General features: G+C 39.6%; 1 protein-coding gene across 1 annotated transcript in view; it reads right to left on the bottom strand.

The window, feature by feature from the left end:
• Positions 1-14,731, bottom strand: part of LOC149306256 (xylosyltransferase 1-like) — a 155,196-nt gene that overhangs the window by 28,494 nt on the left and 111,971 nt on the right. Inside the window, exons 4-6 of the mRNA XM_089540869.1 lie at positions 14,109-14,281; positions 9,755-9,957; positions 7,385-7,465 (exon numbers count right to left, since the gene is read on the bottom strand). Coding sequence (XP_089396995.1) covers positions 7,385-7,465; positions 9,755-9,957; positions 14,109-14,281 — 457 coding nt within the window. The remainder of the gene's footprint in view (positions 1-7,384; positions 7,466-9,754; positions 9,958-14,108; positions 14,282-14,731) is intronic.

Below are 14,731 nucleotides of genomic sequence, written 5' to 3'. Positions count from 1 at the left end.
CAACCCTGATCTCTTTTAATTTTTTTCGTTGTTTTTCTGTCTCTCTTGGGGTTCAAACCCCATTGAAATCACCTGCAAGAACAATATTTTTGCTGTCTAATGCCATCAATTCTTCATTTAATTTTTGGTAGAAGTCTTTTTTGTTTTCCAGGGGGCCATAAATGTTAACTGTTGTAATTACCATTGACCCAGTATTGATTTCCAATATTTGGAATCGCCCCTCAGGATCATTTTTTATCACCTTCGCGTGATACTTTTTATTAACATATAGCGCTAGCCCTCTCTTTCTCTTATTAACTGTAGCTGTAAAGCAATTCCCTAATTTCGGATTTCTTAGGTATTTTTGGTCCCCTGTTCTAATTTTTGTCTCTTGCAAAAAAATTAAATCATAATTCCTTTTTTCTAATAAATGAAATATTTGTTTGCGTTTTCTGTCTTTGTTTATACCCCCGACATTCCAGGAGGCTATTTTGACCATCTTTCTTGTAAATGGAATACTTTCCCCCTTTAAAATAAACGTACTATTCTTACCCCAAAAATCCAATAATTAACAAAAGAGTAATATTCCAACTCACTATAACAGTTCACTTCCCAATGGCTAGAGACCAAGTTCATTATCCAAATGCGTTTCACTGTCCAGTGTTTCACCCAGCTCCAGCTCCAGTAAATTATTGTCATTAAATTGAAAATCAAATCGAGGGTTAGTCAACAAGTCTTCCACCTGTTTCTCCTTGCCATCGTTCAGGTCCTGGTCTTTATTGGGTTCCTGCAGCAGTAAAAGTTTTTGGAAGTTCTTAGCTTTTTCAAGGGTGTTGATTTTAACTCTTTTGTTATTGTGCCAGCAAGTGATCCCCTCCGGATTAATCCATCTGTAGTTGATGCCTTTCCTTTGTAAGACCGTCGTAAGAGATTTATATTGTTGTCTTTGCTTGATCACCTGGAGTGGGAGATCCTTAAATATTTTGACTTGGGAGTTATCAATCGTTAGGCTTTCTCTATAGTTTTTTTGCAAACACTTTTCTTTTAGTCTTGCGGTCGTGAAACAGAGAACCACATCCCTGGGGAACCCCTTTTCTTTAGCCACTTTGGAACTCACTCTGAAGATTTTATCTGTCTGGGATTCCAAAAGATCTGTCGATATATCCAAAAAGAGAGCAAGGGCAGGTAACAAACGTTCTTCTAGGTTCTCATTCTCTACCTCAGGCAAACCCCTGATTTTAATTGCCCTTTCTCTATATCTTTTTTCTTGTTGTTGTATAATACTGTCCTCTCGGGTTTGGTGCTTTTCCAATCTTATTATTTTCTTTTCCAATTCGGTTGTTTTCTTAACTGTGGAGTGCACCTCCTTTTTGATCTCTGAAATGTCTTTATTTATTGCATCAATCTTCTCGGATAATGTTTCTGTTTGTTTTTGGGTATCCTCTCTTAATTCTTCCCTCAAGGCTTTTTGTTCTTCCCTGATTTTCAATTTAAAATTTCTTTTAAATTCTCGCAATTCCTCCAATATAATGGATGATATATCTGATTGTTTCCCAAGCCATTCCACCGAATTCCTTCTCACATTTGTTTGTCCTCCACTCATAATTTCTTTCTTGCTCTTAGCACCCCTTGTTTCCATTTAATGTTCGCCAAGGAAGATGGCTTCTTTGTTACTTTGTTGTTATATTGTTGCTATTTTTGCTGTTGCTGTTGGTTTAGGGAGCTAAAATGTTTCTTATGGAAAATCCGCCAATGCAGCTTAGGTTCTATCAGTCCCGTCCCAATTACTTCGAGTCTAGCTCGGTCTCTTCAAATCTTAACAGCTGTAGTTTCTTACAGACAGCTGACTCCGTAAAGACAAGTAAATGTCTCACAGCTGATCCGTGTATCCAACGGCCCCCGCTGGGAGTACTAATCAGAACAGTTTTTACACTATTCTTTTTATCTTGTCTTATCTTTCAGTAGTAGAAGCAAATCACCTTCACTTTTATTTGCGGCCACTTTTATTTGCAGAAAGTTGTTGAATTTAATGTTCTCACAAATTACCTTTGGTACAACTCTCCCATAAACGTAGTCCCCTCGATGTTCAATGGAACACAAGTGTCATATCTTCCATATCTCGTACCGAAGGACTGGAAAGAAAGGGTCTCCGCGACCTCCAAATGAGAGAAAGCAAACCGCAAATTATCTCTTGCAGTCTTATCCCTTCAGACCCATTCGGGATAAATCTTCTTGTAATCAATAAGTTGCACCAAGACTGATGTCCTAAGACATGCACACCGCAGCGCCAGCTGTCTTGCGGCTCTCCTTGAGTCCCTCGCTCCTAGCCCTTTCAGGCAAAGGGGAATAGGACTCTCGAGCCCCCGACAGACCCTCGCCTTGAAACTCACGCGGTTCGAGTACCCTTACGATCACCCAATTCTGGGGAGACCTTTGAATGGGTCGCGCTGTGGTAGAAAGGAGAGCAGAGCCGAAGCAACTTGCCTCTGAGCGCCTTGGCATTGCAACCGGAAGTCTATACAATAAAATTTTAAATGGAGAAAGGATCCCACCATCATGGGACCATCCAATGATAATATTGATTCCAAAACCGGATAAAGATTTGTCAGACCCAGGCTCATATAGACCTATATCCCTTATAAATCAGGACACTAAAATATTAACAGCCATAATGGCAAAAAGAATGAATATATTTATATGTAAATATATTCAAAATGATCAGTGTGGATTTGTACAAGGAAGACAAATGTCAAATTTAATAGGAAGAGTATTGAATAAAATAAATATAATAGAAAAAAATCAGAAAGCAGGAATAATGGCATTAGATATTTATAAAGCTTTTGATTGTGTGGAATGGCCAGCATTAAAAATAATGTTAAAGAAATTAGGTATGGGAGAAAAGTTTAGAAGACTGATAGATCAGTTATATTTAAATAATACAGCAGTAGTAACAATAAATGATGGAATAACAGAACAAATTTCAATTTCTAGAGGTACAAGGCAAGGATGCCCTCTTTCCCTGGTTTTATTTGCAATAATTATTGAAATATTAGCAAATATTATTAGGGAGGATGAAAATTTGGAAGGAACTGGGATGAGAAAACTGAATAAGATAAGTTTATTTGCAGATGACACCTTATTAACAATTAGAGACCCCTTGGAAAAAATGAATAATGTGAAAAACCATTTAAAGGAGTTTGGAGAAATGACAGGATTACGAGTTAATTGGAATAAATCAGAGCTAATGTTGTTTAATTATTCAAAAACGGAAGAACAGAAATTTTTAAAGGATGAAAAGATAGAGGCAAAGGTAAAAGATACAATTAAATATCTAGGAATAAAAATTACAAAAATTTTACAAAAATTAGAGGATCAGAATTATAAAAAATTAAGAATAGAAATTAAAAGGAAATTAGAAGAATATAAAAATATCAAACTATCATGGTTCAGTAGAATTGCATTAATAAAAATGAAAATTCTGCCTAAGATCAACTTTTTGTTCAGGATGTTGCCAACACAAATATCAGATGTTGAAATTAAAAATTGGCAAGTATTAGTGAATAATTATTGTAACGGGAATAAATAAGTAAGGATTAATAAAAGATATTGGTATAAACCCCAACAAGAAGGAGGTTTGGGTCTCCCAAATTTAAAACTGTACTATAATGCAAACCAAATAAGATATATTATAGATGGAATTATAGAGAAAGGGGAATTAGATTGTTTAGAGATGGAAACAACAGGAATAGAGGAAAAATTGGAAAATATATTTTTTAAAGAATTTACTATGAAAGAAATGAAGGAAATAGAAAACCCCTTTTTAAAGAATATACTAGAAATTTGGGGAAAAAATAAAGAAAAATTAATGCCAGCCATCTCACCATTAACACCAGTTATAATGCTAAAAAAAATTCCAATAAATTTAAAGGAAGAATTAGAGAAATTGGTAAAAGGTCAAGAAATATATCGTATAAAAGAATGGATAAAGATAAAGAGGGAGAAAGGGAAAATAAAGGAGAAATTGCAAGGATCAAAATTAACTTGGTATAATTGTATTCAATTGGAACAATGGACAAAGAGAGATTAGAGAATATACAAAATTTGAACATTTGATCAGGCAAAGAGAAAGTATAGAGGCAAATGAAACTTTGAAAGGGGTCACCAGTGAAATATATAAATTATTATTAAAATATAACGAGAAAGAAGATTATTTTAGGACAACATGGGAGGAGGACTTAGCACAAAAAATAAACGTCCACGAATGGGGGAAAATTTGGAATCAATGCCATTTAACATTTTATTCTATACGAATAAAGGAGAATTATTATAAAATAATTTGGAAATAGTATTTAACGCCTGTAAGGTTAAGTTATATAAATAAGAATTATTCAAGGTTATATTGGAGAGGGTGTCAAGAGATAGGCACTTATATGCATATGTGGTGGGGTTGTAGAACTGTAAGGAAATTTTGGCAAATTGTATTTGAAGAGATAAAAGAAATAACAAAAATTGATTTAGAATTTTGTCCAAGGATAGCTTTATTATCTTTATATGATAAAACTAACTGCATCCAAGTTATAAAGGATTTAATTACAAATTTATTAACAGCCGCGAGATTAATGATAGCAAAAAAGTGGAAAGACCAGGGAGATTTACAAATACAAGATTGGTATAGAGCAGTGCTTCTCAATTATTTTCTGTCATGCCCCCCCTAGGAAGAAGAAAACATTTCATGCCCCCCGCACGATTGTAAATAGTATCATTTGTCTATAAAATTGTTATAAGTACATCTCTGCATAACATACCTTTACGGAGCCTCGCGCCCCCCTTTACGGAGCCTCGCGCCCCCCCTGGGGGGCCTGCCCCACTATTTGAGAAGTACTGGTATAGAGAGATATGGCAAATAGCAATTAATGATAACTAGTGGAATTAAATTTAGAAGAGGAATAATCAAGAGAAATGATTTCGAAGCAATATGGAAAACATTTGTACAAAAAGGTTTTAGTAAAAGAAGGAGGTGTCTTACCACCAGAAGAAGAGCTACAATTCTGGAGGTAGAGTAATAAGAAGATATTAGGCTCTGGTGATGGGGAGCACTTGGGGGAAGGGGAAAACGGGGGGAGGGGGGGAATTATGAAAAGTATATGATGAAAAGAAATATGAATTAGATTTAGATAAAGTAGTAAAGAATGGAATATAAAGGGATATATTTATGGGGGATATTATGTAAAAGTTTTAATATATTATTGTAAGGTGAATTAACCAATATTTTGTTTTATCAATTTATTATAATAACATTTATTAATTTCATTCTACCAATAAATATTTTAAAATGGGGAAAAAATTGATATCATAAGTCAGTGTGCCAAAATCTATCACAACTATCATTCTGAGATGCAATTAACTGTTTATATATTTTGATCTGAACTCCTCCATTAAAGACACAAGCTATTTGTCCTCAGAAGAGAAGCCAAGTGGCACTTTAGCATATTTTATTATTAAATTAATCAGAAGATCTGTGGATTTAATTCATTTAAATTGTTCTGGTTCCAACTGAGGTTGGCATTTTAGGCTCAGCATTATGGAGAGCTGTCATAACTCATTCTATTGTTTGTATTTTGTCAGCCACAGGGTTTGAGAAGCAGCAATCAGGTGATTCAGAGTCCAACAGAAGACATCTCCCTGACCTTTTCTTATTGCTTTTCCAATTTAACTCTGCAGGCAGACAAGGACACCAGCTAATGCACAGCCTGCCAGTCAGAATGAAGCCGTGCATTTTCAAATGGCAAAGAATCTGCTCTGTAAACTGTTTATGTGTCTAACCGGCCTCCTATTTCTCCTCTTCTACCCATTTGCTTTTACAGCACAATATTCTCCATATGTAAGCCAAAAATGACACATTCTGACAGTCTGAAATTGACAGTAATCAATAGAAACCAGTTCACTCATCTCACTATTTTATTTTTAATTCATTTTTAATTTATTGCACCACACTAGCCTTCCAACGAAAAGCTTCCTAATCTACAAATTTAAGACCCACCTTTTCTTCTCCATTGGCTTCTCAACCCCAATTACTTCCTACTTGACCCTTGCCAGTTACGTTTGGTGAAACTGGGAGTCCAAATGATCAAATAACTGGAGCAACTCCCCTGTGAAACTGGGTTCCGTGTTGTGAGCTGTTCAGTTTGGAAAGATGCTGAATATGAAGAGACATGCCAGAGGTATATAAAATTACAGTATGGAGAATGTAGGTAAGGAGAAACTTTTCTTTCTCCCTCCTAATACTAGAACATGGCATCATCCACTGAAGGTGAATGGTGGGATGTTCAAGAAGGATAAAAAAGTACTGTATAGAGCACTTAATTAAACTGTGGAATGAACTGCTACTACCAACTTGGATGGCTTTAATAAGGGGGCTGGATAAATTCATGGTGGTGGGAGCCATCCATGGCTAGTAGTCAAGATGGCTATGTATCACCTCTAACATCATCTCTATGTACCAGTTGTTAGGGAATGTGAGGCAGTGGGTACAGGTGCCCTCATGTCATTCTGTCTGTCTTCCCAAAGGGAACTCACTGCCTGAATTCATTGTCTGCTGGGAAATCCCCCTGACACTGGGTAGTTTTCATCTGCATGGGATCAGTCTTGATTTTAGTGGTTTTCAGGACTGGTGGCCTAACTTTACTTTAAGCGTTAAAATGCCTAGATCATGCTGTTGAAGTTGTCCAGGTGTTTATGGATTCAAGACCCAGCAAATGCAAATGAAAACCACCCAGGGTCAGGGGGATTTCCAAGCAGACAATGGATCATTAATTGAATAGACACCCTGAGAACCTTGCCATTCAACAACAGACTAACACAGAGATTAACTCTCAAACAAGGGTCACGCAGTATATATACCCTACTCATTCCCATGCCAGCATTCTCTGAAGATGCCAGCCACAGATGCTGGCAAAACGTGAGGAATAAACTCTTCCAGAACATGGCCACATAGCCTGAATACCCCACAAAAAACTATCTCCAATTCAATCTTTGTAGGTATTAGAATGACGCTATCTGGGAACCTCATTAAACAGGAATAGTTATAGGGTCATGGTTAGAGAATCTGTGAATGAGTCCTGGTGGCACAGTGGTTAAATGCCGGTACTACAGCTACTCACTCACATGCCACAAGGTTGTATAGTCCACCCTCCTCATACGTGGGGGATCCGTTACAGATCCCCCTGTATATGGGGAAAAGAGCATATGCTCAAGCCCCATAGAAAACAATGGGGCATGTGCTCATGGTGGTGCATGGCCATCCAGTCCAACCCCTATAAACAATGCAGTAAAGGATACCGTAGTTGAAAGAATGAAATAGCCTGATTTTAACCATTCCATCAAGGCGTAGAAGAAACGACATTACCTTGCATTGTCTCTTCCATGTGACTTCAAGAAGTTCATGTCTCGATATCTGGATAGGAATGTGACGAGTTGATCATTTGACCTGTAAAACCAAGTGACAATTTTTAAAAACAAAACTGAAGCTAGGCAGAAACATCCAGGAACTTTTCAACAGAAATCTATGTACAGATTTGCAAAGAGCCATTCACCTCTACTTGTTGTGTGCCTTCAAGTTTTTTCAAACTTATGGCGAGCCTAAGGGGAACATATCACAGGATTTTCTTGGCAAGGTTTGTTCAAAGGGGGTTGCCTTTGTCTTCCTCTGAGGCTGAGGGAGTGTGACTTGTCCAAAGTTACCCAGTGGGTTTCCATGGCTGAGTGGGGACTGGAACCCTGGTCTACTCTACACTAAATGAAGCCTTACCAGGAGATGCCAGGGACTGGATCTGGGATCTTTTGCATGCAGTGAGCCATGGTTCTTCTGATCTATATGGGTCAATCTGTCACACCAGCACCTATTCTGAGCACCAGCAGCTCTTCAGGCCTGCCTGAGACTCATTCAGATGAGCTGCTCCAGTAACATCTACATGCACTCTCTCTCACTGATCTGAGGTCCATACCATTTTAATCTATACTGTGTTTGTTTTAATTTTTGCAAGCTAACTTGAGTTCTAGTATTAGGAAAAGGCAGAATATAAATCACTGTCATCCTCCTCCTTCTATAACACGTGCTTTTTCTTGATGCCACCAGCATTTATGCTTCTTTCCATCCTCTTTCTACTACCTCCCTTTTGAGGGAAAGCAGGAATGGAAAGGGCAAAATAACCTCCTTGATCCAGACCTTAGGGCACCTTTGGGTACAGTTTAAATCAATTTAGAACAAACAAGAAGAACATGTCTTCTTGCCAGAAAATTTACCACGCAGAACACAAAGAAGCTTGTACTCCAGAGCACAGCTAATAAGTAAATTTATCTTATGACAGCTCTAAACAACTCCCATGACTTGCATACAATTTGGTTTGACCTTTCCTTAAAGACCAGTCATTAGCTTGTTGGCAGCCTGTTTCAATCAAGCCCATCTGGAGCACATTAAAAATATTTTTTTAAAAACACAAACAATTTATGAACTGTTTTATTTCTCTGATACTTACACTCATCTTGTCCCCTGAAAAGGGTGACTTGTTTAGTACCTGGATGCAAAATGCTGCATTATATCAGGTCACATTATTTCTCCATTTAGATTAGTATTATGTACTCAGAGTGTGGTGGAGTGTACTTCTTTTTAGGTTTTTAAATAGAGGCTGGATGGATATCTTATCGAAATGTTTTGATTGTGAGTTCCTGCATGGCAGAAAGGGGTTGGAACGGAAGGTTCTGAGGTCTCTTCCAGCTCTATGATCCTATGATACTCCAACTGGCAGTGGTTCTCCAGGGTCCTGGACAGACAGCCTTCCACCACCAACTGTCAGAACTGTTTAGACTGGAGACGCCAGGGACTTGGATCTTTGACCTTTTTCGTGTCAAACAGATGCTCTATCAAGAAAGCTATGGGTCTTCACTTTAAAAGTGTTTTCCCAACAGTGGTTCCTCCAGGCTTTTCAATTCAGTATGCCAAGAACTTAAAGAGGGACTTTATGCATATAAAGTACATGCTTGTAAATTCACCCAGCTGAAGTCTCAGCAGCATGACGTCTATCAAATTTGTCCATCCAGCCCAGTATTGTCCTCTCTGACCAAGAATAGACATGATAAATTACAGCTACCCATGTGTGGGAAGGCTTTGACTTTCCAAAATGCTTTGGACTACAGTTTCTGTAGTCACTTATTACTGGTCATATTGGATAGAAGTGAGGCAGATGCAGTGGCTCCTAGAGTGAAGAAAGACCCAGGTGCCCAAATGGGCTATGTGTGTTTGCAGGTAGAGAATAAGAAGCTCTGCAGCCTATATACAGATAGAGGATCTCTAATCTTGTGGGAACACTCAAATTCCACAAAATCTCATGTTGGCATGTCTGGCTCATTGTGAGATAAGGAACAGCTGGAAGAGTGGGCTTCAGCTGAGCTTGCACAAACAGACTCCCCAGCATTTGGAATGTAATGGAAGGGCATTGCTGTGTAGCAAAAGCTGGGTGGGGTTGTCTGTTGTGTCCAGCCAGTGCCAATTCTTTCCATATGCATTGCAATTTGAACTAAATGTAAGATTTGGCATCCCATGAAATGATAGCTTGTTTAGCGACAAAATATAAGACTTCTTGTACAAAATGAGACATCTGGGAACCCTACTGAACTGCCATACATTCTAAGACCTCTCAGGCTGGCCAATGTCCGAAACATAACTTCAGGCTGGATGAAGAAAACAGCAAAGCAATTCACAGGGGTTTCATCACTCTACCTGATGGGATAATCAGCAACACTGAGGTTAATGAAGAAGTCCCATTGCCAGTCCTTCATTTCCAAAAGATCATGCATGCTTTGCAAGTAAGTGGATAACAGGCTTGCTCCTCCCCATATAGTTGCCATGCGCCAAGAGGTCACTCTCACGTTGGGATACTGGCTTGCAAATTGGAGCACTTGCCGATGTAGGTAATTGGAACGCTTTATGGGGAAGGAAAAAGCAAGACAAATATTCAGTGAAAGGCCTGTGACATATGCATGCAACCAAACCAGGCAGCTATACTTCTTCCATTATCATATACCACTGCCCCTCAAGAGCACATAGGAGCAGGCAGAGGAATTCTTAGTGGACTAAATGCATAGGGAGGTTATTTGCTGACTCACAACAGCAAAATTCTACGCCGATTCCAATAAAACTCATGTGTACCATACACATACCTGGTACAGGCAATCTAACGATATCCAAATTTGTTATTTGGAGGATACCAAGGATACTTCTGGCACAAACATCTATAGTTTGAGTGCCTACAGAGCCTAAAACAGTGCTTCTCAATTATTTTCTGTCATGCCCTTCCTAAGAAGAAGAAAACAGTTCGCGCCCCCCGCGCGACTGTAAATAGTATTTGCCGAGGTCAAACGAGCCCCCCTTTATGGAGCCTCGCACCCCCCCTGGAGGGCACGCCCCACTATTTGAGAAGTACTGGCCTAAAAGGACTTACTTCCAAGTAATCCTATTATGTTCAATGAGATTCACTCCAAGAGGTTTGAACTAGCTGAAGTCAAATCTAAAGCAAATTAACTGAAATCAGTGGAAATTAAGTCTGCAATGATTAAATCAAATCCCACTGATTTCAATGGGCCTAATCTAATCAAATTTGGATGCAGCCCAGCATATACATGATTGCAGTCATGACTTCATGAAACTCCTTATATAATGAAACTGATAAATACTTGAAGGCATGTCATATTGAGGAGGGAGCAAGCTTGTTTTCTGCTGCACCAGAAACAAGACACAGAGCAATAGATGCAAGCTCCAGGAAAAGAGATTCCACCTCAACATTAGGAGGAACCTCCTGAGAGTAAGGGCTGTTTGACAGTGTAACAAACTCACTCGGAGTGTAGTAGAGTCTCCTACCTTGGAGCTCTTTTAAACAGAGGCTGGATGGCCATCTGTCGGGGATGCTTTGATTTGGATTTCCTGCATAGCAGGGGGTTGGACTTGATGGCCCTTGTGGTCTATTCCAGCTCTACTATTCTATGATTCTATGAGATAACCACAGACTGCTGAGTCAGGAGCACATGGCATGAGGCACTGAATAATGACTCAGAGCCAACCTCCTAAATAAGTGGACCAAGAGAGGGTTAGCTGAGTTAGTTTGGAGAGTTGTTTGGAGCAGTCGTCGGATTAGTTGGTTGGAAGTGGATGGAGAGGAGTCTATATTGTATCATATTGTACACAATGCAACTAAAGATAAAACTTCCTGAACTTTGGATGAATCAACTACATCTGTGATGTGTTTCTTTTGAGTGTGAAAAGTGGTCAGTGCATTGCCAATACCAATAGCTGGATCTTTTGTTTTTGAACTGTACTATGATATTGTTTTGGCTGCATCTGAGTGGACCTGTCCCCAGACTGTGCTGGTAGTTGGCTTTCCCCTCACCTTTTTCCTCTTTGGGGGTGTTCTCACTTGCGATTTACAACGGTTTAAAATACACCAGTATCGGTTAAACCGATTCAAAATACAATGGGTGTTATCCCACGTTCCAAATCGCTTTTTTTCGTTCTCATTTACCAATTGATTCGCTGTAAATGATCCGTTTTCATTCCTATTCATGAATGAATCGGTGTATATTTAAACCGGTTCTGTTACTTTTTCGTTCACATTCACTTGTTTCGGCTGTCAATCAAAGTGATGTCATCATGACGTCACAATAATTCGGAGTAACATGCACTGATGTATCCTGTACCTGCGTTCCCACTACCTGACCGTTTTTAATTTGTTTTAAATTTCGCGGTTTTTTTTTTTAACAAAGAGCCAATGAGGAGGCGCTTAAAGTGCCTATGAGCCTATGAGCCTAAGCTCTGAGTCCTGTAATTTCCGGTCTCTCTTACTTTTGTTATTCTTGGGGAAGGATGGTTGAGGGAGAGAGAAAACTGCCTCCCCAAAGCACTTCTGCTTGGCTGCCTTGGAAGAAAGACCCCAGAGAGGCTGGGGGAAGTTCCTCCAGCAAAGTAGTCATCCTTCTGGCTTGGAGATTTGGGGAGTGATTTTTTGGAGGGGCGGCAGCCAACGAAAATCGTCTGCATCCGAGGCTCTTCTGTTGCATCTCCCCAGACAAGAAGGAGCCTTATTCGTCCTCTTCTGTGTCTCCCCATATTAACTGCTATAACTCAGTGCTAGGGAATCCTGGGAATGGTAGTTTATTATGACACCAGCACTCTCTGGTAGAGGAGGATAAATGTCTCACAAACACAACAGTTCCCATAATTCCTTAGTACTGAGCCAGGGCAGGTTAAGGGGTCTCAAACTGTATTATTTCTACAGTGGGTTTTGAACTACAGATGAGGTTTTTTCCACAAATTAAAAAAGTTGTTACTTTATAAATTACCTTATAAATATACATATTTCTATATATACACACACAAATATACATTCATATGCGTATATATACATGCATGCAAACACACACACAAATATGTATGTGTGTATATACCTATATGTTTGTGTGTGTATGTGTTTATATATATATATGCATGTGTGTGTGTGAGTATTCATATATAAACGTGTGTGTGTGTGTGTGTCTGTCTGTCTGTCTGTCTATCTATCTATCTATCTATCTATCTATCTATCTATCTATAGTGTGTGTGTGTGTATTTGCCAAATTGGATCAAGGAGGAGAAGGCAGTGGGTTTAAGTGGATAGAGACTCTTCTGCATCCAAAGCCCAGGGTAGGAAAATCGGATCAAGGAGGAGAAGGCAGTGGGTTTAAGTGGGTAAAGACTCTGGATCCAAAGCCCAGGGTTGGAAAATCGGATCAAGGAGGAGAAGGCAGTGGGTTTAAGTGGATAGAGACTCTTCTGCATCCAAAGCCCAGGGTTGGAAAATTGGATCAAGGAGGAGAAGGCAGTGGGTTTAAGTGGGTAGAGACTCTGCATCCAAAGCCCAGGGTTGGAATACACACACACACACACACACATATCCAGGGTTTCCTATGTCTCCCCAGATTCCGTTTGGGAAAGAGAAAAGGAAAGGCTCTATTTCCCCCCAAATAGCTGTGCATCCAGCCTCTCTCGGTTACAAATGGTGTTCAATGGCTCTCCTCACACAGAGGGGAGGTTGCAATCCACCGGGGGAAAGTCTATGCAAATGGAAGAAAATGGCGCTGGCGATACAGAAAGAGACCAAAGAGGGTGACAGCCCCAGGCCAGCCCATTGCACTCCACTCCTCCCATCCAGTTAACCCGATTCAGAGGCTGAATCATTCCTATTTAAATACTCCGATTCCTATGCCGAATCAAGGAAAAATAGAACGGTCGACCCTTCTATTTTTTTACTCCGGTTTATAAGCCTCTAACCCAGATTAAATAAAATACACCGATACAGATTCGAATCATAGTGGAAATGATTGCGGGTTAATCTAGTTCCAGAGTTAAATCGGGTTTCAGTAGGAACGCAACACCTTGAATTCGATTTGTAAACCAGAGTATAAGCCAGAAAGGAGAGAAGAAACAAAGCCAGTGCCTCTCAGCCAGTGTTTACCTGCACTGGCTACTTAGTCAACAGGGGAAGAGGGAGTGATCATGAAACTGGCCAGGCTGCAAACTGGATTTTTTATACACGGATTCAAGCATCCACAGTATGAAAATCTTCAAAGAAAGTCTAAATTTCAAATATCAAACCTTGATTTTCCATTTTTACAAGGGACACCATTTTGCTATGTCATTATATTTAATGGGATTTGAGCATCCACCAATTTTGTTATCCACGGGGGATCTTGGAACCAAACCCCAGTGTATAACAAGGATCCACTGTACTGGTTTGTAAACCCAACCGGAGTTCTGATGTCTTCTTGAATAGAAACTATTCCCCCACCCTTCCCCAGCACTGACTTATTAGTAGTGCTGAACAGACAACAGACATGGACAGGTAACCAAGATACATACAGGAGACCACGAAGACAGTCAAGAGGAAGGAATATGCAGGCATATGGGAACTCAAAAGAATAAGGTGACACCTGTGTTAGGGAGCAGATAAGGATCGGTGATCCAAAATAAGGAGTTAGGCAAAGCAACAGAGATGGGTACACTGGCAGATGGCATGACAGACAATTCATAATCTGTGATATATTACCTTGTCAACATGAATGTAATAAAAATGGTCTCTATGGTAAATAGCCTTAAACATGCGTGTTAGCTGCCGAGATGCTCTGCCATGAACAACCAAGACAAACGCGATCTTGACTGGGTTGGTGGGCATGTATTCTACGGAGTCCTCATCCCACTGGACATTGTTGTTGGCTTTGCCTGTTTGGAAAACAAAACATAGTCAGGGCATCTTGGGAATGTTTCCTTGTCATGAATTAAGATGATATTTCTTTGGGTTATGTGCTCTTGTGGGTCCAACCCCATGTAAAGAATAGCTGACGAGACCAGAGAATTAATGGAAGACCAGAACCTAAAAAAAATTATATTTGACTGTAATTGTTGTGTGCGTTCAAAGTCATTTCTAATTTATCATGACCGTAACCCCCTATTATGGGGTTTCCTTGGCAAACGTTCTATAGGGCGGATTGCCCACTCACTTCCTCTGAGGCTGAGTGTGACTTGCCTAAAGTCACCAGTGGGCTTCTGTGGCTGAATAGAAACTCGAACCCTGGTCTCCAAAGTCATAGTCCAATCAATGCTCAAACCACTACACCATACGATTTGAATCACATCCTCCCAGCAATCACCAGTCACTATGACCAGTTTCTA

The sequence above is a fragment of the Sceloporus occidentalis genome, unplaced genomic scaffold (assembly GCF_023333645.1).
Source record: "Sceloporus occidentalis isolate IW3139 unplaced genomic scaffold, rSceOcc1.0.p SCAF_10, whole genome shotgun sequence".
Lineage (NCBI taxonomy): Eukaryota > Metazoa > Chordata > Lepidosauria > Squamata > Phrynosomatidae > Sceloporus > Sceloporus occidentalis.
The sequence above is the reverse complement of the archived record's forward strand: the minus strand, read 5'-3'. Positions and strand labels throughout refer to the sequence as shown.